General features: G+C 44.4%; 1 protein-coding gene across 5 annotated transcripts in view; it reads right to left on the bottom strand.

Annotated features, from left to right (window-relative positions):
• Window positions 1-25,034, bottom strand: part of ADAMTS17 (ADAM metallopeptidase with thrombospondin type 1 motif 17) — a 348,978-nt gene that overhangs the window by 97,825 nt on the left and 226,119 nt on the right. For 3 of the 5 annotated variants that reach the window (XM_078078952.1, XM_078078955.1, XM_078078951.1), the window contains exons 15-16: window positions 14,567-14,687; window positions 9,869-9,937 (exon numbers count right to left, since the gene is read on the bottom strand). In XM_078078952.1, the coding sequence (XP_077935078.1) occupies window positions 9,869-9,937; window positions 14,567-14,687 (190 nt within the window). The remainder of the gene's footprint in view (window positions 1-9,868; window positions 9,938-14,566; window positions 14,688-25,034) is intronic. The other 2 variants (XM_078078954.1, XM_078078953.1) reach the window with 1 other exon arrangement.

Here is a 25,034-nt window from a genome sequence, read left to right on the forward strand (position 1 = left end):
ATGGTGAGTGCTGTGAATTGTGCAAGACTGTTGAATCACAGATCTGTACCTCTGAAACAGAGAATGCAATATACGTTAAGAAAAAAGAAGAAGAAGAAGAAGAAGAAGATAGCAGGAGGGGAAGAATGACGGGGGGGAAATCGGAGGGGGAGACGAACCATGAGAGACGATGGACTCTGAAAAACAAACGGTTCTAGAGGGGAGGGGGGTGCGAGGATGGGTTAGTCTGGTGATGGGTATTAAAGAGGGCACATTCTGCATGGAGCACTGGGTGTTATGCACAAACAATGAATCGTGGAACACTACATCAAAAACTAATGATGTATGGTGATTAACATAACAGTAAAAAAAAAAAAGTTACAGTAGAAAGGATGTGTCTCTAATAAGATATATCCTGTACTTAGATACCTTTCTAATACTCTTTTTATAATAATTTGTATATTTTGGCTGGGTTCCTATAACGCTAATTGAAACATCTGCTCATATGACGGTTTTGTTTCTTCCTTTCTAATTGTTATGGCTTTGATTTCTTCTCCTTCACCATTCTGGTTGGAACTTACAAAACCTTGTTGTATGCAATGAGAGATTGTGGCATCCTTGCCTTATTCATGATGTTCCCAGGAATGCCTCCAAAGTTTTCCCACTGAAAATGATGTCTGCTGTTGTAAGGTGATGGATATCAACGATCAGGTTAAGGAAGTTCCCTTTTTTTTTTTTTTTTTTAAAGATTTTTATTTATTTATTTATTTGACAGAGAGAGACACAGCGAGAGAGGGAACACAAGCAGGGGGAGTGGGAGAGGGAGAAGCAGGCCTCCTGTCGAGAAGGGAGCCCGATGTGGGGCTTGATCCCAGGACCCTGGGATCATGACCTGAGCTGAAGGCAGACGCTTAACGACTGAGCCACCCAGGTGCCCCAAGGAAGTTCCCTTTTATCCTAGTTAAGAGCTTTTGTTACAAAGAGATATTGAAGTTAATGAAGTGTTTTGCATCTACTGAGAACATCATATTGTTTTTTTTTTATCCCAAACAAGCCAAAGACCTCAGGGCATTTGAACTGTAATCACACTGGTCATGGCTAACATGGTGGGTGGGTCAGTATCTTAGCTTTGTCTTTCCTTCACCAGTACACTTTAGTTAACTGTTATTTCTGTTTTATTCTGATGCTTTTCTGTAAACCTTTAATTGTATTTGCATTTTTATGATATGGTTTGTCAGCTGATAAGCGAAATATTTTAATCCCTGGATATTAAAAGATAGGAAATCAGCATAATTAAACTGTGCTCTACTTTCTTACATCTTACTTCCAACTTTTATTGTCTGAATCCTACATTGTATTCGTTTATAACATTTATCTTTTGCTAAGATAAGTCCTGCAGTTGTTTTAGTCTTAGTCCTAAAAATTAAAAAATTCATTATGTGTCCCTCTGCCAGTTTCTTCAACAAATTCTTACTTGCTTCAAGTTTGTGCTCTTTGAGATGGGCTTGTGAGAGAGTTATATTTTTTGAAATGTAATATAGTAAAAAATTATTATTTGATGTTCTTATACTTGAATGTCAATTTGACAGCTATAAAATTCTTGACTCACACTTTCTTTCTCTGAGCTCGCTGCTATGAGTTGTTCCATTGAATGTTAGTGAGGAGAAGACTGAGGCCAATCTGATGTTTTTATTAGGTTACCTAAAATTTGGATTGAATGCTTACAAGAAAAAATCTGATAACTATTAGGCTAGTCATAGTTTAGTAGAATTTTTTTCCTGGGACATGAGGCTATACTATTATTATTATTATATACTATATAGGCTATAATTATTATAAAAATATTATTATATTTTTCTGATCAAATTTGGTTTTCTTTTTCAGGGACACCAAATTACACTTGATTTTCTTTTTCTGCCATTGTGTTCATTTGATCTCTTACCCTTTTGATTCTTTGTTCATTTCCATTTTGCTCTGCTCATTTTTCTCAGTCCTGTCCTCCATGCTTCTTCTTGTGTTCTCAGCAATGTTACTTTCCTTTGTTTCCATGTGGACTTGGTTTCTGTGATGGATTCATGTTCTTCTTTGACATCTTTCCGTAGCTCTGCCAAGTCATGTTTCATCTCCCTCTGTTACTTCACTGTATCTTCATTGAGGTCTCATAACTTAGCTATGAGTTCTTGTTTTATTGAGGCTATTGTTTAATCAGTTTTTGGAATTTATGGCAGTAACATCTGGTCACAATTTTCATCTTCTCTTTGGCAACATTTTTCTGGTATTTTTTTCATTCACTTGTTCTCTCATCTTTTATCCCTTTCCTATTGCAGTGATGGATCCTGTTCTGATTTTCTTTCTAAATTACTAATTTTTAAGTGACATGAGTTCTAATTATACCAGCTGCTTGCAGTAGGCTTGTGCAATAGGGAATAATAGGACAGTGTCATAGGCTAGCAGGACTTTTAATTGTTAGGACAGAGGTTTATGTGTATCAGTGAATTTTTATTATTTTTTTAAAGATTTTATTTATTTATTTGACAGAGAGAGACACAGCGAGAGAGGGAACATAAGCAGGGGGAGTGGGAGAGGGAGAAGCAGGCTTCCCGTGGAGCGGGGAGCCCGATGCGGGGCTCGATCCCAGGACCCTGGGATCATGACCTGAGCCGAAGGCAGATGCTTAACAACTGAGCCACCCAGGCGCCCCTGAATTTTTATTTTTGTAAAAAATTATGTATTTTAAATTTATACAAATACACATGTATATTTTCTCATAAGAATTTTATAATATAGGTAAATCTCAAATCTTCTTAATCCCACTCCCCTCCCTATGGGAATTGCCACTATCAGTCTGGTGTATTTTCATTCAGATGTTTTACTATTTATACACAAATATCCATGAAAATTGAAGATATTTATATTTATATTTTACATAAGCATTAGGAGTAACATTATGACTGAATGTTGTACTATATTATACTTTTTTTAACGTGATATATCTTTGAGATCTATCCATGTGAGTGTGTGTAGCTCTACTTAATTTTTCATTTAAATTGTAGTTTACAAAATTACTCCCCTACTGATATACATTTAGGTTGTTTCAAATTTGTTACTGTTAGAAACAATGCCATCTTGCGTATGAATATGCACTCAAAACTAACAAAATAGTAGCAACCTAATCCAGCAACATATAGAAAGGATTATATACCATGATCAAATAAGATTTATGCCAGGAATTCAAGGTTAGTTTAACATGTAAAAACAAATCAATGTAATCTATATAAAAAACAAAACCACAAAATCATGAAAGTATCCATAATAGATTCAGAGAAAGTATTCATAATAGTATTCAGTATTTGACAGGATTTAACACCCTTTCATGATAAGAACACTCAACAAACTAAGAATACAAGGGAATTTCCTCAACCTGATAAATAGCACTTACAAGACACCCACAGCTAACATCAGACTTAATGGTGAAATACTTTAATGCTTTCCCCCCCAAATCAGGAAGAAGACAAGGATGTCCACTCTTGGTACTTCTATTTAGCATTGTACTGGCAGTTCTCTCCACATTGATCAGGCAAGAAAGATTTTTAAAAGGCATCCAAATTAGAAAGGAAGAAGTAAAAACATCTCTATTTGCAGATGTCAAGATCTTATACATAGAAAAATCCTAAGGAATACACTAAAATATTAAAATAGGTTCAGCAAGGTTGTAAGACATGAGATCAATATACAAAACTCAACTGCTTTTCTAGGCATTAGGGTTGAATAGTTCAAAATGAAATTAAGAAAACAATTTGAATTAAATAGCATCAAAAAGAATACTTAGGAATAACCTTCACAAAAGATGTGCAAGATTTCTATGCCAAAAACTAGAAAATGCTGTTGAAAGATATTAAAGAAGATCTAAATAAATGGAAAGACATTCCATGTTCATGGATGAAAAGATTTAATGTTAAAGTGGGAATACTTCACAAACTGACTTACAGCTTTGACATAGTCTATATTAAAACTCCAGCTTTTCATTTTTGTTTTTTGCCAAAAAAAATGACAAGCTGATCCTGAAATTCATATGGAAATGCAAGGGACCCAGAATAAACAAAACAATCTTTAAAAGGAACAAAGTTGGAAAACTGACACTCATTTTAAAGTTTTCTAGCCAGCTATAATAATGAGGACAATGTGGCACTGGCATAAAGACAGACCTCTTTTTAAAGATTTTATTTATGTATTTATTTGAGTGAGAGAGAAAGAGAGGGAGGGCAGGAGCAGAGGGAGAGGGACAAGCAGACTTCACGCTAAGTGTGGAGCCCAAGGCAGGGCTCAATCTCATGACCCTGAGATCATGACCTAAGCTGAAATCAAGAGTTGGATGTTCAACTGACTGAGCCACCCACCCACCCATCCCAAGACAGACATGTTTATTAATGGAATATAATTGTGAATCTATAAATAAATCCTTTATTGACTTCTTAAAAGCAAAGGCGCCAAGAATATTAAATGGGGAAAGAATAGTCTTTTCAACAGTGTTGGGATAATTGGATATTCACATACAAAAGAATGAAGGTGGACTCCTATCTCAAACCATACAAAAAACCTATCCTAAAATAGATCATAGACCTAAATCTAAGAGCTAAAACTATGAAACTCTTGAAGAAAACATAGGAGTAAAATTTTTATGACCTTGGATTAGGTTTCTTAGATATGACAGCAAAAGCACAAGCAACAAGAGAAAAAAAAGTAGATTACATCAAAATTTAAAACTCTGTGCTTCCAAGGACACCATCAAAAAAGTGAAAAGCATTTTGATAAAGAAACTATCTAGGATATATAAAGAAAGCTTATAATTCAATAATAAAGTGACAAATAATCCAATTTAAAAATAGGCAAAGGATTTTAATAGACATTTCTCCAAAGAAGATATATGAATGGCCAGTAGGCACATGGAAAGATGCTCAAAATCATTAGTCATTAGGGAAATGCAAATCAAAACCACCATCAGATACTACTTCACACCCACTATGATGCCTATAACCAAAACAATAGACAAGAAGAAGTCCTGTAGAGAATGTGGAGCAAATGGAACCCTCATTCATTATTAGCAAGAATGTAAAATGGTACAGGCACTTTGGAGAAGAGTTTGGCAGTTCCCCCCAAAATTAAACAGAATGACCATATGACCGACCAGTTCCATTCCTAGGTATATAGCCAAGAAGAATGAAAACACATGTCCATGCAAAAACTTACATACAATGTTCACATCAACATTATTCATAATAGCTAAAAAAAACGTGGACACAACTCAAAGACCCATCAAATGATGAATGTATTTTTTAAAATGTGGTATAAGAACACAATGGAATATTATTCAGCAATAAAAGGAATGAAGCCACTGATACATGCCACAATATGGAGGGACCTTGAAAATATTATGCTAAAGAAGCCTGTCACAAAGGATCACATATTGTACGTGCCATTTATATGAAATGTTCAGAACAGAGAAACAGACCTAGAGAGTGGATGCTGAGGGCCGGGGTAGGTAGGAGGGAGATGGGGAATGACTGCAGATGAGTGTGGGATTTCTTTTTAGGATGATTGTGGTGATGGTTGCACAACTATGTAGATGTACTAAATACCCACTGAATTGCACATTTTAAAGGGGTGAATTTTATGGTATATGGACTTTATTTCAATTAAGATGTTTTTTAAAAAAGAAATAATAACTGCAACGAACAGTTTTGCACATGTCTCATTGTGCATATATACCATGTCCTACCCGATCAGCTGTGAGAATCGCGGGGTCAAATATACATGAGCTGAAATGTTACAAGGATAGCTCAATTGCCCTCCATAACAGCTTGACTAATAGAGAAATCAACCAACCCTATATGAAGTTGTCTGTTCATTCTAAATACTTGAAATTAGCAATCTTCTTAACATTTGCTAACCCAATAGGTGAAAAAATTATTATTTGGGAGATTTAATTTGCATTTCTCTATCAGTGTGGCTTGGCATCTTATTACATACTGATTGGCCATTTGCAGTTCCTTTTCAGTTAACTGCCCTGTTGAGAAGCACTGCCCATTTTTCTACTGGCTTTTTGTTTTTATTTAATTCATCAGCAGGAATTTTAAAAGGGTATCTTAGTACCTATTAACATATATTTAATGTGTTTTGAACTCAAACCCTTTATTTACTAGACTTATTGCAAACATTTTTTTTCTGTCATTTGTCGTTTCTTTGTTTATGGTGCCCTTTACCACATGTTTTATTTCGAAGCTCATACTTCTGCGATTTTTGTTTTCTGATGGCTTCTTCTCATTCTGTACTAGTTTTATGGATATAGTCGCATCTCAGATCTTTTTAAGAACAGTTGGTAGAGATTTTGCACTTCTATTACTTGAGTGATCTTGTTTTTCCTGTGGGTCATCTTTTCAGGTTCCCTTGGTCTCTCCCATTTGTGTTGCAAACTCTTCCAAGAAGGATGCCACAGATGGGCTGTCTCTGTGAATCTGGGCAGGGTTTGCTGACCATCAGGACTGGCTTTCAGCTGTGGGGCAGGGAGCCGTTGGTGGGTGCTGACAACCGAAACAGCGAAATGTTTGCTCCATGTGCTGTGTCGTGGTGCTGGCCACCAACGATCTCCAGGTCTCTCTCCGGAAATGATAGGGATTTCCCTGCCCTCTTAAACTATGTGACCATGTGACCTACTTTGATCCTTAAAATGTGAGTGAAAGTGATGTGCACATGGGAGCTTTAAAAGCATCAGGACCTGATTTGCTGTGTTCTATTTTTCCTGCCAAGGTGATCAGGGCAGCATCTGAACAATAAAATCTGTCAGCCCTGGTCCATGAGTGGCTCAAATATGCACACCCTCCTACCACCCATATTGGACATGCAGCATGAGCAAGAAATAACCTTTTGTGTTAAGCCACTGAGATTTGGTGGGGGGGGGGGGGGGGTTGTATTGTGTCTTGTTTATTGCAGCAAATCCAAGTCTATGTATTCAGATTCATGTACATGTGAGATGTCCTTGTTCCCCTTAAACATGAGCTGAAATGTTACAGGTTCCTTTTCTTTCCTTTTTTTTTTTTTTTTTAAAGTAGGCTCCATGCTCAGTAGGGCCCACCATGGGGCTCGAACTTACAACTGGAGATCTGAGCCGAGAGATCAAGAGTCGGACACTCAACCGACTGAGCCACCCAGGTGCCCCTTAATAAGTTCCTTTTCATTCATTTTAAGGTGAGCTTGGGAAGAGAGGAAGCACTTGTTTTTCAAGCTGCCACCTTGGATGGAAAGTTTAGCAGCGTCTGTCAGTCTTGACAGCAAATGCCTAGGTGTTGTTACTATAGATCCAGCTCCAGAAGTTTTACAAATTCCTGTTCTACTTGACTTAGGGAGACTCCACAGATGTAAACACAGTTCTGTCTGAGGGCTGAGGGCAGTTGTCTCACTTCGTGTGCTCTGATCCTGATTCCCAGGCAGGATGACTTTAACCAATTGGGGTGTGGTCCTCCAGTGATTCCTTCCAGACCTTCCCATTGCCACGGGGAATGGGAACACTGGCTCACCCCAACAGCCTGCCCGTGGTCCCTGCTCTGCTCAGTCCTCACAGGGAGGCAAGGGGTTCTGATTAAAAACAGTTTTTGCTCTCGCAATGCTTTTCTACTTAAAATGTCTGGCCACCAAAAACAAAACAAAACAAACAGAACAGAACAAAACAACAAGAGAACACATCTTTTAGGATTACAGCAGTGGACTCTCTACCACAAATTTCTCTTAGAGAAGTTCATTCCTTCTGGGGGAGTTTGAAGAATTACTGGATTCTAGGCATACAAGACAGGGGAGTGTCAAAAACGGAGACAAAATTGTTCAGGGTCAACGTGATGGAAACCTTTTTGGGGAGGAGTCTCCATTTCAACCACAAAACTGACCTGGGTACAGGACCTGCTTGGGGAGCTGGTTCTTCTTGGAAAAAAGCTGCTGTTATGTGGAATCCTCCTATTTTGTGACTAATAAACCTTGGTGTTAGCATTACTAGGCTGCTAAAATCGGAGGCAATGGATGCATCCGCCGAGATCCAGATTAGTTCATTTTCCACATTCCACAGCAAGGTAATGCATTTGCAACAAATACATGGTCACCACACCTATGTTTAAACTTCACTTTGGCACAAGTAGTAACACTGAAAAGGTACCTGTCTTCTCTCCTCTTTCAACTACACTGGGGGCAGAGCAGATGAGTAGTGAAAAGCTCAGGGTAGACACAACAATCAGGTGAGGCTCATCCTCAGGTGACCGCTGAGTAATAGGGCAGGGGAGTCATTGCCATGCATGGGTTCTGCTAACCTTTCTTTCTAAGATTTGCAGAGAACTAATGAAAGAGAAAATTCCTGAAATAAAAAGCAGGTGTTCAGTCCACAAACCAATGAAATCACCTCTACTTCACTGTCCCTTTTCCCCTCTTTTGACCCACAGCTCAAAGCCCGTGCTGATGTTGGTGTAGAGAGTGGTCAGCAATAGCAGGAGGCCCATCACCAAGTCCCAAAGCACCTTGTCATCCCTCATACCAGATGGCCCCCCAGGCAGATGCCAGGTACCACATGTTGACTGGGCATGAAAAATAATTAATGGAGGGGTGGACTCTAAGAATTCACAAGATAAAGTCACAATTTGGGTAGGGTAGGCAAGACTTTATCTTCAGAATAATTTTCCATTCTAGTCTCTGCCATCAAACAGGAGAAATCCAGTTAGAGGGACATGATTTGGTTTCATGAGGAAGCCATGGTTAACATTCAATGCCTTTGCCATCCTTCTAGGAGAACATGCCATTTTTACCGTCAGGACAAGTAGTCAGAAGGAACTTCAGTGTGATATTGACCTGAAACCTATCTCAAATCTTCTGAATAGTTAATATCACTGGGCTATGAACACATTCCCCTGCAAAATACTTTTTGTCTGAATTCCCCAAGTCGACTTGCTTTTAGATGATGTGGTCACACTTTCCCCTTGTGTTCTAGGAGTGTTAACTTTCTTCGGAAGAAAACCATTGTGCTGGTAAGCTACTGTGATGGAATGCATGTGAAACTCTGGCTATGTGGCCTGGAACTCTTTCACAAGGTTGAATCAAACATGTAAAAAAACAAACAAACAAACAAACAAAAAACAAAGTTCTATTTTTTTGTGTGTGTGATTGTCTTATAAAATGCTTGGAGAGGCTTTCATCTAAGTTTATAGTTTCCCCCACTTTTTTTTTTTTTCACAAAAGTTGTTTATAAGAATACTACTATCTTTATGTTTACCCCTAAGGGTTGTTCTGGGTCTCATTGGAAAGACCTCATTGTTTGGGAAGCCCGTGGGGCCAGACTAATACCCTTCCTTGTTCAGTTTCCCTGAATGTGAGGTCAGTGTAAGTGGGCCAAAGCAAGGCCGTGACCTTATCTCCAGTATGAAGACCAGGAGGATGTGATCCCCGCCCTTTGAGAAGTCCAAGTCTTTGATACGGACACTTCCCTATGGAAGAATGGGCCACCTGCGGCAAATTCTCTGGCAGGTCGTATCATTTCCTGCCCAAGAGCCAGGTGTGGCTGAGGAAAATGATGTATCCCTTGGCATATTGACACAAGTTTCTGTCTGGTCTCCGATCTCATAACTCTTTTACCTTCTATAGCTTTAAAATTAGTTTTGTTCTATGGTTTTTTCTTTTTGGCAATCAGTCTTAAACATCAATTATATAGAAGTGACAAATGGTCTTTGTGTTTATCCATGGCTTCATGCATGACCCATTCCCATTGACTCCGCTCAGAAAACATTCAGGCATTGAAGTGAGGAAAGAATCCCACACCAGACACATCACCTCGAGTACCGCACATGATACACAAACATCTTACATGAGAAACACTTGGGAACAGCCTTTGCCATCACACATGTGGACACCTTCATACAAAGATTATTCTTGACTGAGGAAAAGAAATATACAGTCATTGGTTTCCATGCACATTTCAGGAACTGATACCGTAGTTCTTAATCATGGTGGTGAGAAGAGTCATTGTCATCATGTAAATCTCCCCACAGCACCTCCATATCCCACACCTAGAGAAGAGAACGTGGCACATGACAGAGTTTCTAAAGGTAATTATTGAATAAATATTTGACTTCTGGATCCATCCACACTCAAAAGGGATAGATCACGTCACCTTCCCTTTTAAGAATTCATTGTTCGAGAAGGTTCTCTTCGAGGATTAAGTGCAAAGAGATTCAGAACCCATGGGGCGCCATGGATAGAACCATCTGTGGTGACTTCAGGGGGTACTAGTCACCTTTGCAGCACTGAGGAGGAGCACGGAATAAAGACAATGACACTTGAATGAATGAAGTTGGAGGCATCATTCCAAGAACCTTTAAGATACTAAATTAAAAAACTCAGCTGTTTGAACTCAACCAAAGACTTGAGCATGTTCAAGCCCATCCATCAGAGACATAATACAATAGCCATTCGAGTAGATTCTTTCCACAGTTGAGCTGCTGAGGACCTCGGTTATTCAAAGTTGGGAATCAAGAGGCCAGGGGGTAATAAACAGCCTACACTCAGAATGCCATGTCCTCACTCGCTCTTTGTGACCACTCAAGGACACAAGAGGGGGACATCCTGGGGGATGTGGACACTGGCCCTGTGTGGGTCTGCTCTGGAGTCTCAGCTCAAGCACTTTGGTGAAAAAACCCAGATGAGTTCAGGCAAGGGTCAGGACTTTATATAATTGGGCAAAAATCCTGCATTTGATTACCTGTTATCTTTCTGGTGTGGCATTTCTTTCTGATATTCACCCTTAAGGGTGATAAGACATTCCTCCTTCTCCCAGTCTTTTTAGCTGGGCAGAGATGAAAGTTACCTTCCTGATTAGTGAATCCACTCTGCCATACTTGGAGTCACCCAGATGTTCCGTGACCAGAGGCTTTATACCATTTCCAAGTTTGATTTTTCCTTCAGCCTGAAATGTCCTTTCTCCACCCGCACTGTCAGTTCATTTCTACCTGTCCTTCATGGCTCAGGGACCACCGTCAACTTTCAGGAGGCCTGCGTGAGGCACCCCACCAGAATTTGAGGCCCCATAGCACCCACCCACTCCCACGGAGCTGCCTCTGCTTCACACGTGGACTCAAGCTGCTTGCCTGGGGGTACCCTCCCTCAGCAGTGACTGACTTGGTGACCGTTAACTTTAATTTCTGTGCCCCTCATGCTTTAAAATGTAGTGTCGCACAAATGTTTACTGGGTGACCAGTTGTCAGTAACTTTGCATATGTACATTCCAGAATGTCAGGCCATGATGACAGGCTTGCGTTTGATGAAACTATATTAAATAGTGATTCATTCATGTCTGAGTGAGCATTTCACGCACAGCCTCAGGAAGCAGAATCCACACTGATAGGAGCTTCTGCTCACAGACCCCGATGGTGAGGATTTGGAAGAAACGGCTTTAGACTTTAGATCAAAGGTGTGACATCTGGCAACCGCTCAGAAGGACAGAACTTTCCAGGTGGGCCAAGCTAAAGGGTGCTTATTTTTCTCTTAAGGTTTGCTAATGATGAGGGAGCAGAAGGCAAGCTGAGGACAAAGCATAAGCTGACACCCTGCAACCTTCCCCCACTCCTGGGTGGGACATGTGTGACATTCTTCCAGGAATCTCCCAACTAAATGTTAATACTTTGCTAGAGGGAAAAACAACCTTAAGTTGACAATGGCAAGACCTCTCGTATTTAATAGGTATCTTGTAGGTCAGTCCTCTTTAGCAAATGAAAGTTCTTTTGAAACCTCCCTTTTCCTTACTTCTGCCAACTCAAGTGTATCATCAGCCACTCCTCAAGACCCCGGTGCTGCAGCTCTTTCTGCCCATGGGTCCTGTCCCCGTGCTTTGATAAAACCACCATTTTCCACCAAAGATGTCTCAAGAATTCTTTCTTGGTGGTCAGCTCCGGACCTCACCCCACTGAAACTCGCCTATATTCTAAAACCACATCACTAAGAGCAGAGTAGCGCAGCGGAAGCGTGCTGGGCCCATAAAACCACATCACTAAGGCTTTTGTGCCCCAGAAGCTGGAAGGAAGCACATACATCACAAGCCAGGGTGCACACAGCTACCCCCAGGGGGATTCCAATGGCTATCTGTCCCTCCAGGGAGGACTGGCTGCCTGAGCCCCAGAATCCTGACCACCCCAGGAGGAAGGCTGCACACTCCTGCCCACCTTCCTCCAGTGCACAGATGGGACCCAGGCACCAGGGTAGAATGGAGAAAGGGGAGAGAAGAAAAAAAAAAAAAAAAAAGTTACTGTGATTGGAAGAATGGATCTACTCATGCCGAGATCAAAGGTCAACAAGTGGATTAGACTGGGGGAAAAAAAAGAGAGAACCTTTTTTTGCCCCATCAGGGTTCTCTTGGAACTGAGCTACTACGTTGCATGCAGTGGAGGTTTTCAAAGGTGTGTGGCAGAAACAGCCTTAGAGTGCTAGTGAATTGCCCAGGGGGCAGGAGTGGGCGTGTCGGTGCTCCCCCTGCCTTCTACTGAAGGGAGCAACTGTAGTCCAGTTTATTGGAGCGGCACATTTGATTTAAATCAAGGGTTCTAGGGGCGCCTGGGTGGCTCAGTCATTAAGCGTCTGCCTTTGGCTCAGGTCATGATCCCAAAGTCCTGGGATCAAGCCCCACATCGGGCTCCCTGCTCCGCGGGAAGCCTGCTTCTCCCTCTCCCACTCCCCCTGCTTGTGGTCCCTCTCTGGCTGTCTCTCTCTCTGTCAAATAAACAAAATCTTTTAAATAGATAAACAAATAATAAATAAATAAATAAATAAATAAATAAATAAATAAATAAATAAAGGGGTCTAACGCTTCCTTTTTTTAAAAAAATTTTATCAGTAGTAAAACTTGCCAACTGCAGAGGTTTTGTTCCTCGTTGCCCTTGCCGGCACATTAGGCAAGGTCAAAGTCTCATGGCAAACTGGAGCTGCCGTCCAAATAGAGAAAGTAGCCTATGACATATCACAACAAATAGAAATCACCAAAGCTCCAGAGCAGAATTGTTCGAGAACTTTCTGCAGTGATGGAAACCTTCTCTCTCCGGGCTGTCTGGCACAGGAAACCCTAGCCACATGTGGCCATGGAGCACTTGAAATGTGGCTAGTGGGACCGAGGGCTGAATTTTCAAGATTGTTTAATTTTAGTTATAATTAAAAATTGAATAGCCTGTGGCTACTGTCCTGGATGACATGGCTTCAGAGGGCACTTCCCCCCCGCAAACCGACTTGCTCTGGCGTTACCTTCCTCAGTTTATCTCAGGAGCCACGCAGCAGACACAGATTCTCACACGTTTCCTATTGCATAGGCTGGGCACCTGTCTTTAAAATCGAGAAACCCAGCCTGAAATATCATTTTTACGTGTAATCTTAAAATTAAACTTTGTGCTTGCATTTGCCTCTGGTTTTGCGGTCACAAGATCCTGCAAAACGCTTGTGTGACAGGTTGCCCTTTCTGCAAGGTACCGAGAAGGAATGTTTCCTCTAGACCAGGTCTCCCATCCGTACAGAGAATGGGGAGCATTCACAGACTTCTCCTCTCCGCCTCAGTCCCAGAGGCCTGTGTTCTGTGGGACAGAGAGGATTGCTTGGGATTTCGTTCTCTTGTGGGGCTTAAACTGAACTGAAAAGTTTCTATCCAAAGCCATCATTCAAATTAGAGTAGAGGCTTTTCAGCTCAGCCCCACCCAACAAGCTACCTTGGTGATGTCGCTCTTGGTGACGTTGGGTGAGAGGACACTCACTCAGGCTTTGAGAAGAGCTCTCTCCCCAGATGACCTGCCTTACCTCCTGCACCTCTCATCACGTATGTATCAACCCCAATACCTCCCTGGACATCATAAGCTGGTGTCCTCCAGGACAGGAGCTGAGAAACCATCTCCCACCTCTGGGCAAAGCAGCTTACAGCTGTGTAGGTGGTTCAAGCAGAAAGACTAGACGACCCATAAGCTGAACTTTGATGGACCTCTCTAAGCACAGCGTTGGGGGAGGTCTACATTTAGGAAACAGGAAACTCGCCTACTTGGTATTCACAGTTGGCAGAAGCAACTCAGACTTCCCAGAACAAATGGCTTTAAAAGCATTTTAGGGATGTGTGTAAACGCTGTCCTACTTTAACTGACAGAAAACTCAGAGAAAACCTCTTCCGTCTATAGGTAAAAACAACATGGCGAGGTGTCCCATCAGAAGACGGGCGGATGTGAAGCTTCAGGGGGACTGGCTGGGCAGGGCAGCTCCTCTGAGCTCCACAAGCAAACTATTCATTTCTGGGAATCTCAAGGTATTCTGGCTAACGTGTTTTCTCTTTGCTTCTCAGCAATCCTAACACTGACGTGCCGGGTCGCCTATCTATCATCGACCAGCCCTTAACAATGAGGTGCAGAGAAGGCATGTGATTCTTGGCTTTGGGCAAAGGGAATAAAATATTGTCCTGCACTTGCAATAACCCCTTGGGTTTCCCCCTCACTCGTCCCCTCCCTCCCGGAGAGGCCAGGGTCCTCTTGCCCTTGGGCTTCACACTCACCTGTGCCCCGAGAGTGGCTGAAGTCACCCTTCACCACACGGCACGTCTTGCCATCCCCGCTGCAGACCCCACACCGGTCTTCCTTGGCCGCGGACCCGATGATGCCATCACAGCCAATTTTCTGAATGACCAAAGGGCTGGGTTATTCCGGGTTTAAGACTAGAGGGATTTTCAAAGAGGATCTCTGCAGGGCTGACTTCTCCAATAGGCCCAGCAAGCGTGGTGCCTGGGACGCGCCATACTTTCAGAGGCCCGAGAAAATATTTTATTTTAAAATCAGAAGAGAAAAAAAATGAACAGACTCCAGCTTATAGCATATCTGTCTTTATAACCCACATAGTTGTCACACATATTTTTTATTATTTGTTAGGGAGGAAGGGGCCATGAAGGCAGAAAAGGCCTCAGAGGTCCCACTGAGGCTAGAAGCCTGACCCTTCGAGTGCTACCTGAAGAAGAGGCCAGCCTCTGACTCCCACATACCTTCCAGGGTGGCTACAACTTCACAGGATTCATGTTTCCCTTGGGGCTGCATGGGGCACCTCTGTCTTGGTTGGAACAGCCAGCAGAACAGGCTGGAGAAACCACCCTGACTTTTCTGTTGAGGTCAGGAAGCCCAGAGCTCATTCAGACACAGCTGGGAATGAGCCCCCCATTTCTCCGTTGAGACCTAGTCCAAGAAGACCCCTGTTTCCCAAACCTTTCAAAAAGGCCTGGGTGAGGTCAGAGAAGAGTAACTTGACCCTGAGTGGCTCTGGGCGGCACAGCCCAAGGCAGTTCATGAAAAGTGAGAAAAAGCTGTGAACTCTTGTTTTTCCTTCAAAAACAAATGCATGAGAATTTTATATTCTGTAAAACAGCATACTTAGCTTTATAGTATGGTAAACACCGAGTATTTAATTGTTTACTAGTTAAATTGCTGAAATTCCCCTCTCCACTCCCCCGCCCCCCCCAAGTGAGTACTTCTAGAACAAGACTGAGTTTCCTCATCGCCCTGCATTAAGGATTGGTGCTTCAGGCCATGAAGGAGTCAACAGCCAGATAACTCAGGCCAAGGTGACTTTGCTCCTTCCCATGATGCTTGGATGGATGCTGGCAAGCTGATTCTGTCCTTGCACCCCACTCCAACAGGGCAGGGCGTGGAGCAGAGCTGGCTGAACAGCAACTTCCTCTTGGTCCCACCGCTTACACCTTAATCAGAATCCTCTGCTTCGTGATGGTAGTGTTTTTGTGTTTTTTTCTTTAAGATTTATTTGAGACAGAGAGTGAGCATAAGTGGGGGGGGAGGGGCAGAAGGAGAGACTCTCAAGCAGACTCCCTGCTGTGTGTGGAGCCCGATGAGGGGCTCGATCCCATGACCCATGAGATTACGACTTGAACCGAAACCAAGAGTGGGACACTTAACCGACTGAGCCACCCTGGCACCCCAGCATTGGTTCTTCAACAGGAACGTGCGTCCACCTCTCCAGGAGGGCTATCAAAACAGACTGCTAGATCCCAAGCCCAGCATTTCTGACCCAGCACGCCTGGGTGGGCCTGAGGATGTGCATTTCTAACAAGTTCCCAGGTGATGCTGCTGCTACTGCTGGTGGTCGGGACCACCCTCGGAGAACCACCACATTATGCGATGTTCTATGAAGAGTAAGTGCGTGTTCTTCCTAAGCAACAGTCCCAAAGTCTCATCCTGGGATCCTTTCATTTCTTTAGGGAAGAATTATGGGAAAATTACTGTTGCGTGTCCAAAAACGGTAGCATAACTGAATACATTTCAGTAAAGACCTGAAGATCTGCTAAGTGCTGAGCAAGGTTAGTCCAAAAATGAGACCATTAAGAAAGAGCAGCATTTGGAAAAAGAAAAAAGAAAAGAAAAGTTCAAATGTGTTCAAAGTAGTAGAAAGACAGGTCAAGGGCAAGACTGGGGGCTTTAGCAGCCAGAGGTCAGGCAAAGGAATGAATGCAGGCAAGTGCACCTGAAGGAGCTGGGGAGATTTAGGTGACACATGGAGACCCAGGTGGTAACTGGCACAGACTGCAACACCTTGCCAGGGCAGGACACCCAAGGGTGGTCTGCAGGTAGACCAGCTGCTGCAGGGTACCTAGAACCAGGAGTGGCCGAGATTTGTGATCTGGACTGCTGGCTGATTGTTGTCAAGTTGCTCGATATAAACTGATGCCGGCTAAGAATCCAAGGCAGCCAAGATCCAAAATTTTGCTCAACCAGCATGCTCAGCAGAGGCTCTGGAACCAAATCCGTGGGGCCACACATGTGTGTGCTGCCCATCTCTATTGCTCCAGTGTGTTCAGAGCTCCAGCCTTTTTCTGGCCCCCTAAACCCTGACCCCGTAAACCCTGACCACTGTCACGTCACCCTGACCACCCACATGTGGCTTCCCCATCACCTGCTTTCAGGTCTAGACTCTTCCTTACATGGTCTTCCTATTTTAACCACATTCCCACTCAGCAATAGTGGGTCTCTGGCTTGGCCACCCACTCCCTGTCTGCTCAGTTGGAACTGCCTGATTAAATGCTTTCTAGATGTTCTAAGTTAACATCCCACTCTGTCCAGACAGCTTCCCTCCCCAGCCCCAATGACGGCACCTGACAAATCTGAGGCCACACAGCAAACTGTCTGGCGGGGCCAGGAGCAGTCCCTTACCTCTTGCCTCCCAACCCTGGGCCGGCTGGGTGTCTCCCCTGATTATCCTCAGCCAAGGACTGGGGATCACTGGGAGAACTTCTGGAAAGGGTGGGGCTTCTTCTGAAGGCATGCTGGGTTTGCAAGAACATGGAAATGTTCAGAAAAAAGAAGCTAAAGGAACAGGAGAAACGCCATCTGGGGGGAAAGGGAATGTGAATGGAGAGTCTGCGCTAGGATCTCAAAAGGCCCTCTGCAGCCTGGCTAGGAGATCAGGACGAGGAGCAAAGCGTGTGTTTGCAATCTGCCAGAGCAGGAATTCACCCAGAAGCAGAAAGGACAGGCATCGGAGGTACTTCAGGAAGGAACAGGACAGGGACTCAATGGGAGGAAGGGCCTTTAGGAGAGCACACACTTTCCTGGACGAGCAAACCCCTTCTCCCCCAGAGTCCCCTGAAAGAAGGACCTTGGGGGGAAAGAGACAAGTAATGAGGAAAAGTCTTGGCTTAAGTGAGTGCTTGCGAAGCCCCCGCACAGCCAGACCAGCACCAGGTGCCTTCGTGGCTGATCCTGGCAGATGCTGATGCCCCACCTAAGCAGAGGCAGGTCAGGGGGCAATTTTCTACCCCTCATGAGATTCTTGTCATGGCTCCTGAAGCACCGCATAAAGAACATGTACACGTGTGCATGGCAGTGAAGCCCCAACCAGTACCCATTTAGATCTCATGGGATCCAAAATTTAAGTAGATACAATGTTTGGAGTTGATTTCCTTTTTTTCAGGGATGAAGTCCAAGTCAGTTGGGGCCCAGCAAGGCCTGATGTCCGTGGGGCTGCTGGGGCATGCTGGGCCTGCATGGAGCTAGCCCTTGCCTCTTTTCTGAGAGTTGGGGATGTTTACAGGCAAGCCCCGGGGGGCCCATCCTCATCAGCATCTGGTCATCTCAAGAGGCCAAATACAGTATCCAAAGAGTGTGGGCTTAAATCTGGATCTGAGACACTGGGGGATCCTTTCTGAAACGTGGCCACCTGCTTATTTTTTGGTTGGTCATGGGAGCTAAGATTAGTCTATGAAGATGGTATGCCCTTTTGGACAAAGTCTTGCTCTGGATAGCCTAAAAGGAGCAACTCCCCCAAGTCTGACCAACAGTGGTTAATTTCTAGGGTGGACAGAAGATCTCCCAGGCCAAGGGACACAAGATCACCTGGGGTGGCAGTTCTCCAACTCCAACATGCCAGAGTCACCTAGAGGACTGGGCAGGTCACTCATTGCTGTGGTGGGGCCCAAGTATTCATCATTTCCAGTGAGTTCCCAAGGTGATGCTAGGGGCCCAAGTCATATTGGGAGACCACTGTCCTGGGTTTGGCAGCTCAGAGATAGAGACCCTCATGGAGACAGCCATTGCTCTCAGATGCCAAGCCTTCTGTGTCCTGAGGGGGCAGTACCTATGTAACCCTCCCTGTCCACCCCCCCACCCAACCTCCACAAGGCCCCAGACATGAATTCCCACTGGGGAAGTAACTCCTGTCGCCTCTATCCTCTGTCACCCATGAGCTAAAGCAGTTCTGGGCTGAGGCATCCTGGAGGGATATGGGGGAGCCCAGCTGAGCCACGAGGACAACAGAGGCTGGCTCCCCTCTACTCTCAAGAAGCAGAGCCCCGTTACAATGGTGCTCAGGGCGAGTAAACAATCCATGGGAAGATCTATCATAACAGAATGTCTAGTTATAAAACCGCAAATGCCCTCAACTGAGGGCCTCACAGATCACCTGGATGCTGTTCAATCCTTCTACTCACAGGAGGCTTACACTTCTACACCTCTCCACCAAGGAAACAGAAACTCAGATCTGGAGCCTTCGACAGCCTTCCTTGTAGGATTCACATTCTCTTATGTGTTAAATTGTCAAAGGCTGGATACAGGGGGAAACTGCTCTGTTATTTTCTCCTCTTTCCCTAAGCAGCATCTTGTTTCCATTTTAAAAAATCAGCTTCTTTTGCTAAGACTTCGCCTAAAGAAGAACAAAGGTATTCTCAGACATGACTTCAAATTGTAGCTAACTGCCTTCTGGATCAGGGCTAAATTACCCCGGCCATCAGCTTCTCTTCCCTAAATGTTATGCTCAAGGTTGTGGTCACAATGCATATCCTGAAGATAATTACATATCTGGATATGAGCCTCAGTTTCCCTGTTCTTAAAGCAAGAGTAATAACCTCAACCTCAAAGGTAAAAAATTACCTCTGCTCTGGCTCACCACCTGGGCCCTGATGACAGGTGGGTGCTGTCAGGACAGATGGAAACTGCACACAGGCCAACTCCCTTCTAGGGGTTTGGGGGACAGCTACCACCTGTCTGAGCAGATTGGGGCTAAATAAGGTAATTGTCCTCTATCCCTTTTTCTTCCACAGAACCACTGCCCTCTCTGAAAAAGGAAGAGAGGGAAGGAGAAAGTAGTCAGGACCAAATCCTTCCCCCCGTCCCTCTCAGTAGAAGATGCAGAGAGAGCCAGTGTTTAGGGGCTCACCCATAGGTGGGCTCTCCCATCATCTCAAGCAGCGTCCCTATGCAGCAGGTCACTGTCTGCCCTAGGGAGCTTCTCAGATCAGGTGCAAACAGGAACACATGCAGAATCACCCTCTAAGTTAATTCTTCAGGACACTCAGGGGCTGGGACAGCTTTGGGTGCTCTGCCCACTCTGCTTGGTATTATTTTAGGTATCTAGTGGAGGGGGAGAGGGAGAGAGAGAATCTTAAACAAGCTCCAAGCTGGGCATGGAGAGCCGTATGCCAGGCTCAATTTCATGACCCCGAGATCATGACCTGAGCTGAAATCAAGAGTTAAACGCTTAACCAACTGAGTCACCCAGGTGCCCTATTTTTTTTTAAATTAATTCCAAATGTTAAAGGAGTTTTAACAATTGTATTTATGAAGTCTGGTGTTCTAAGAGGGCAAGCTGACCAAACCAAAGGAAGCTGCAAACAATAAACTCTAGAATCTCCCCATGTTTTCCTAATGATCCCTAGCAGTTACTTTTTTTTTTTTTTTTTTAAAGATTTTTATTTATTTATTGAGAGAGATAATGATAGAGAGCACGAGACGGGGGAGAGTCAGAGGGAGAAGCAGACTCCCCGCTGAGCAGGGAGCCCGATGCGGGACTCGATCCCGGGACTCGAGGATCATGACCTGAGCTGAAGGCAGTCGCTTAAACAACTGAGCCACCCAGGCGCCCCAGCAGTTACTTTTCTACATACTCTAGGCATTCCTGCTACCCATTACTGAGCTTTCAAAGCAGGTCTTAAAGTTCCTGGTCAGCATCTGTAGGTGGGAGCCCTGTTCTGCTGACAAATCAGGGTATATGGCACCAGGGGAGGACACTGCCTGGGCATAATTAATCAAAAGCTCAGGATGGTGGGGAACTGGTGGAGAAAGCACAAGTTCTTTTTGGTAGAGACAGACCCTGTGAAACTAGAAAAGCTTTAGTGCTCAGCACTGTGTTCTGGAGGAGGGCACAGGATGAGCCAGGGACAGGGCGGCCATTTTTCCCCAGAAGTCAGAAATATCCATCTTTAGTGATTTGAAATCTGGATTCTACCCCTGGAATCCTGCCCCTGATTGAGAGAAGATCACCAGCGACAGACAACCTCTTGGTCACCACATCTACTGGCTCTATCTCCACCCTCATCTTCTTTGACATGATGGTTTTGTCCCATGAAAGCCTCTGGTGTCTACTTTCTCTCCATGTTCATGGTCACAGCCCAGTTTAGACCCTCATGATTCAGGACATGACCTATTGTACCTGTTTCCTCCCCTCTGCTGCCAGATTAATCTTTACCTAAGGAGATGAGAAGACCCACGGTGGTGGACCTCCACCTTAGGAATTCAAGATGCTCCATGACACCATCACACCTGGTCATCACTTCAGCTCTCCATCCTCCTCTGAATTCACACTGAACCCAATCTCCTCCCAGCCCCATGCTACAAGCCTCATCGCCTCTCAGTTATGTGACTCGCCGTAACAGCCTCTTACCTGGTTTCCTGGATTCCACTCAGGCCCCACCACAGCCAATTCTCCATAACCAAGATGGCTTCACTCCTCTGCTTCAATCCCTCCACTCCTGTCAGAATGAAATCTAGATTCCTGTCATGACCTGTCAGGCCCCACATGGCCTGGGGCCCTGACACCTCTGCCCTCACAGCCACGCCTTCCAACTCCTGCCACCCAGCCCTCATCTGCTTCTGGAACCCACCAGCCTTGGAGCCACCTTCTGCCCGGAGCATTCTGTTCTGCCTTCATGAAGCTGGTTCTTCCACAAATGCGATCTCCTTGGAGAGAACTGTCATGCCATTCACAGTCTTCCTCAGCCACCATCCCTCTCAACCCATGACACCATTCTCTTCTCCACATGGAACAGTCCTTGGAATGACCATGTTTGTGAATTCATGTGTTTCTCCCCCATACATTGCATGGGAACAGGGACCCCCTCGGTCCTGTTCACTACTGAACATCTAGCACGTGGAATATGCTCAATAAATCTTTGATGAAAGAATAAATCAAGTTCCACCCGATGTACTTTCTGGTATGTCTAAACCAAACCTCACTGGCTCTCAATCACTTCACCCGGTGTTCAATTAATGCGTAAGAATGATGGCCTCGGGATGCCTAGGTGGCTCAGTCTGTTAAGCATCTGCCTTCGGCTCAGGTCATGATCCCAGGGTCCTGGGATCAAGTCCCACATCGGGCTCCTTGCTCAATGGGGAGCCTGCTTCTCCCTCTGCCTGCCACTCTGCCTACTTGTGCTCTCTCTCCATCAAATAAATAAATAAAATCTTAAAAAAAAAAAAAAAAGAATGATGGCCTCTTACCAAGCTGGGCCCTGGGCAAACTAGGTGTAGCAGACTTTGGTTTTCAGAATGGGTCCTCTGCCTCTCTCTTCTGTGCCCTGAACCTGCCAGCAACCCCTCCCCAATGGTGAAGTTTATTCTCTCCTATTTTGGACTGGGACTCTCTCATATGGGTTTGGATGGTATTTGTTTTTTTTCATTTTGCTTTTTCTTTTGGCCAGGAGGAGAAGCACCTCATAGCTGTCTTCTAACTATGCCTCATTCTCTTCTGTTGGAGGGATGCCACTGACTTCTTGTTTTAATTTTAACTGCCAATAGTATAGCACCCGGCCCAGCATTTCCTGGGTTCCTGGGTTAGCTACACCAACTCTTGTTGTGCTTGTCTTCTTCTTTTTGACTTTACCTTTGTTTTGCTAAACCACACATGGATTTCTTCAGAACGGATGCACAGAAACTAAAATTTCTGAGTTCTTCTGTGTCTCAAAATTATTTTGTCCCTGTGCTTGATTGATAATTTGGCTGCAGAGAATTCTATGATTATCCTAATTTTGTGCCAGGGTCGGTGTCTGTTTGTTTTTCTTGGTCTTTCTTGTTCCTGTTACTGGTTTTCTTCAAAGAGCTGATGATCTCTGGTTGACCACTGTTATCTGAGAATGAGGCACCGAAAGGTAGACTGAGGGGGCTCTGTATTTGGGGATGGAGGTGTCATGTGGCAGGCTTCCATTTGGGACTGGTGGGAGGGAAACTGGAGTCCACTCCGCAACCCAGGAGGGTGAGCGCTGTGCCCAAGTACTGAGGTCACACACCTGCTCCAGCTGCCCTTGAACAGTTTATCACACAACTTTGGAAAGGAGCCCCCAATACTTGGCGTGAAGACCATTACCCAACGCCCAAGGTCCAAGTGCAGGGCCAGCCATGGTCAGCCATGTTGTCTGACTCTTTGCCTTCTCTTCAGTTTCAGCCAACACCTCACTCCTACTGTCCATTCCCAAGTCCTAGACGCCTTCAAGCATTCTGTTTTCTTTTCTGTTGCAACTCGCCGCACGTTCCCGTTCTGGCCCCGGTGGCTTTGTTCCTTCAATGGAACTTCCATCCTCTTCCACCCTCAGAAAGAGGTGGTGTGTTTCTTCTGTCAAAGGGTGACCTCCGCTTCTCTTCACCATCATGGTTTGTGCAATCCTGCCTTTACCATCAGCTTAGTGGAGTCCTGTCATGGGAGAGGAGCCCACATGAGGCTCCATCTGCAGGCTTAACCTGGAAGTTGTTATGGGAAGTTAATCAGACAGAAGGGGTGCAGGGAATGACTTCAGAGTTTTAGGCACCGCTGTCAGTAAAGATTCAGCACCAACAGTCACACACTGTAGAGATGTCAGCTGCAGGGTCGTGCCGTGAGGAGAAGCAGCAACCAGAGGGTGTTGTTGAAACAGAGGCCCAAGCACGAAATCCTGGTACGTTTTCCTGCATGCTTGTTACCCTTCTTTCCTCAGGGGGACTCTGAGGCCAGAGTCTTATAATCCTCCTAAATTCCACCAGTAATTCTACTTGCCTAATGGGCCACTGTACACAAAATGGGAGGCCAATAAGTGCTGGATAATGAAAACCGTCCACTGAAATGGGCTCCATATTCCAGAATCGCTGAAGTCCTAAGAGCAAGTTGACCCATCCACCTACACATCCACTCGCTGGGTTTCTCTTTTCCCAATATGCACTCAAAGGCTCTCCTCCAAGCCAGCTGCTGGGGGAAGAAGGATAACCGGACATAATCCCTCCACTGAGGAAGCTTACGGGACCTGAAAATCTTCTTGGTGTTCGTCCAGCCCAGGATACGTTACACAGGGTAGGATCTCAAGGAAGTGGGACGCTAACTGGAGTACGATGCCCACACGTGTACACAAGCTGGTGAGGCCTTAAAGAAAAGCCAAGCAGTGGGGCACCTGGGTGGCTCAGTCGTTAAGTGTCTGCCTTCGGCTCAGGTCATGATCCCAGGGTCCTGGGATCGAGCCCCGCATTGGGCTCCCTGCTCTGCAGGAAGCCTGCTTCTCCCTCTCCCACTCCCCCTGCTTGTGTTCCCTCTCTCGCTGTCTCTCTCTCTGTCAAATAAATAAATTAAAAAATCTTTAAAAAAAAAAAAAAAAAGAGAAGCCAAGCATACCTGGTCTCAGGTATATTCAGATCTGTCAGTTTGACTCGCCCGCTGAGTAGCTCGGAGGCAAAGTCGCACATTAGAAACGTATTAACTTGCTTTCTTTGCCTCTGCAGGCCACAGGAGGAATCATGAACGATGGAACTCCTGATTTATACAGACTTGCTGAAAAATAGACAATGTTTGTGTTTCTTTCCCCAACTCGCTCCCACTTTTATGAGCGCTGTTAAGTTTCATTTCAGCATGTTAAATAATTTGTGACTCACTGAAATGAAACTTAACTCAGTCCTCATAAAAACAGACTAAAATGGTATTTCCATGTTTCATGTTATGGTTTGAATCAGCCTGCTATTTGGAGCTTAGTGGAATCTGCTCAAAATGCCATTTGGGAGCCTCTCGTCCCCTCCATTCTCTACCAACTAGTCACCGTGCTTCTCAAAATTTCCCAGAACTCCTTCTGCCACCCCAAAATAGCAAAATTTATAGCTGAAGGGAACAGAGGAAAAAGCTAGTAAGTGAACCATGGCAATATTTCTGTAAGTGCTGTCTTACATAAAATGTGGATGATTTCTACCTTTTATCCATTGTAATCAGGTAACAGTATTGATGAATAAGTACAGATCCTCTGCTCATTAAACTCCTGAGATTTTTTTTTTTATTACTATTCCTTTCTTTAACCAATTTTCCTTACCTTACTCATTCACAAGTACCACAGGAATCCAGAATATTCTACTTTGGCAATTATTGTAACTAGGCATCATACTGTACTTGTATTTAATTTCTTATACTCTTCTTTATTTTTTTAAAATATTTTATTTATTTATGAGAGAGAGAGACAGAGAGAGCGAGCAAGC

The sequence above is a fragment of the Halichoerus grypus genome, chromosome 8, assembly GCF_964656455.1.
Source record: "Halichoerus grypus chromosome 8, mHalGry1.hap1.1, whole genome shotgun sequence".
Classification (NCBI taxonomy): Eukaryota; Metazoa; Chordata; class Mammalia; order Carnivora; family Phocidae; genus Halichoerus; species Halichoerus grypus.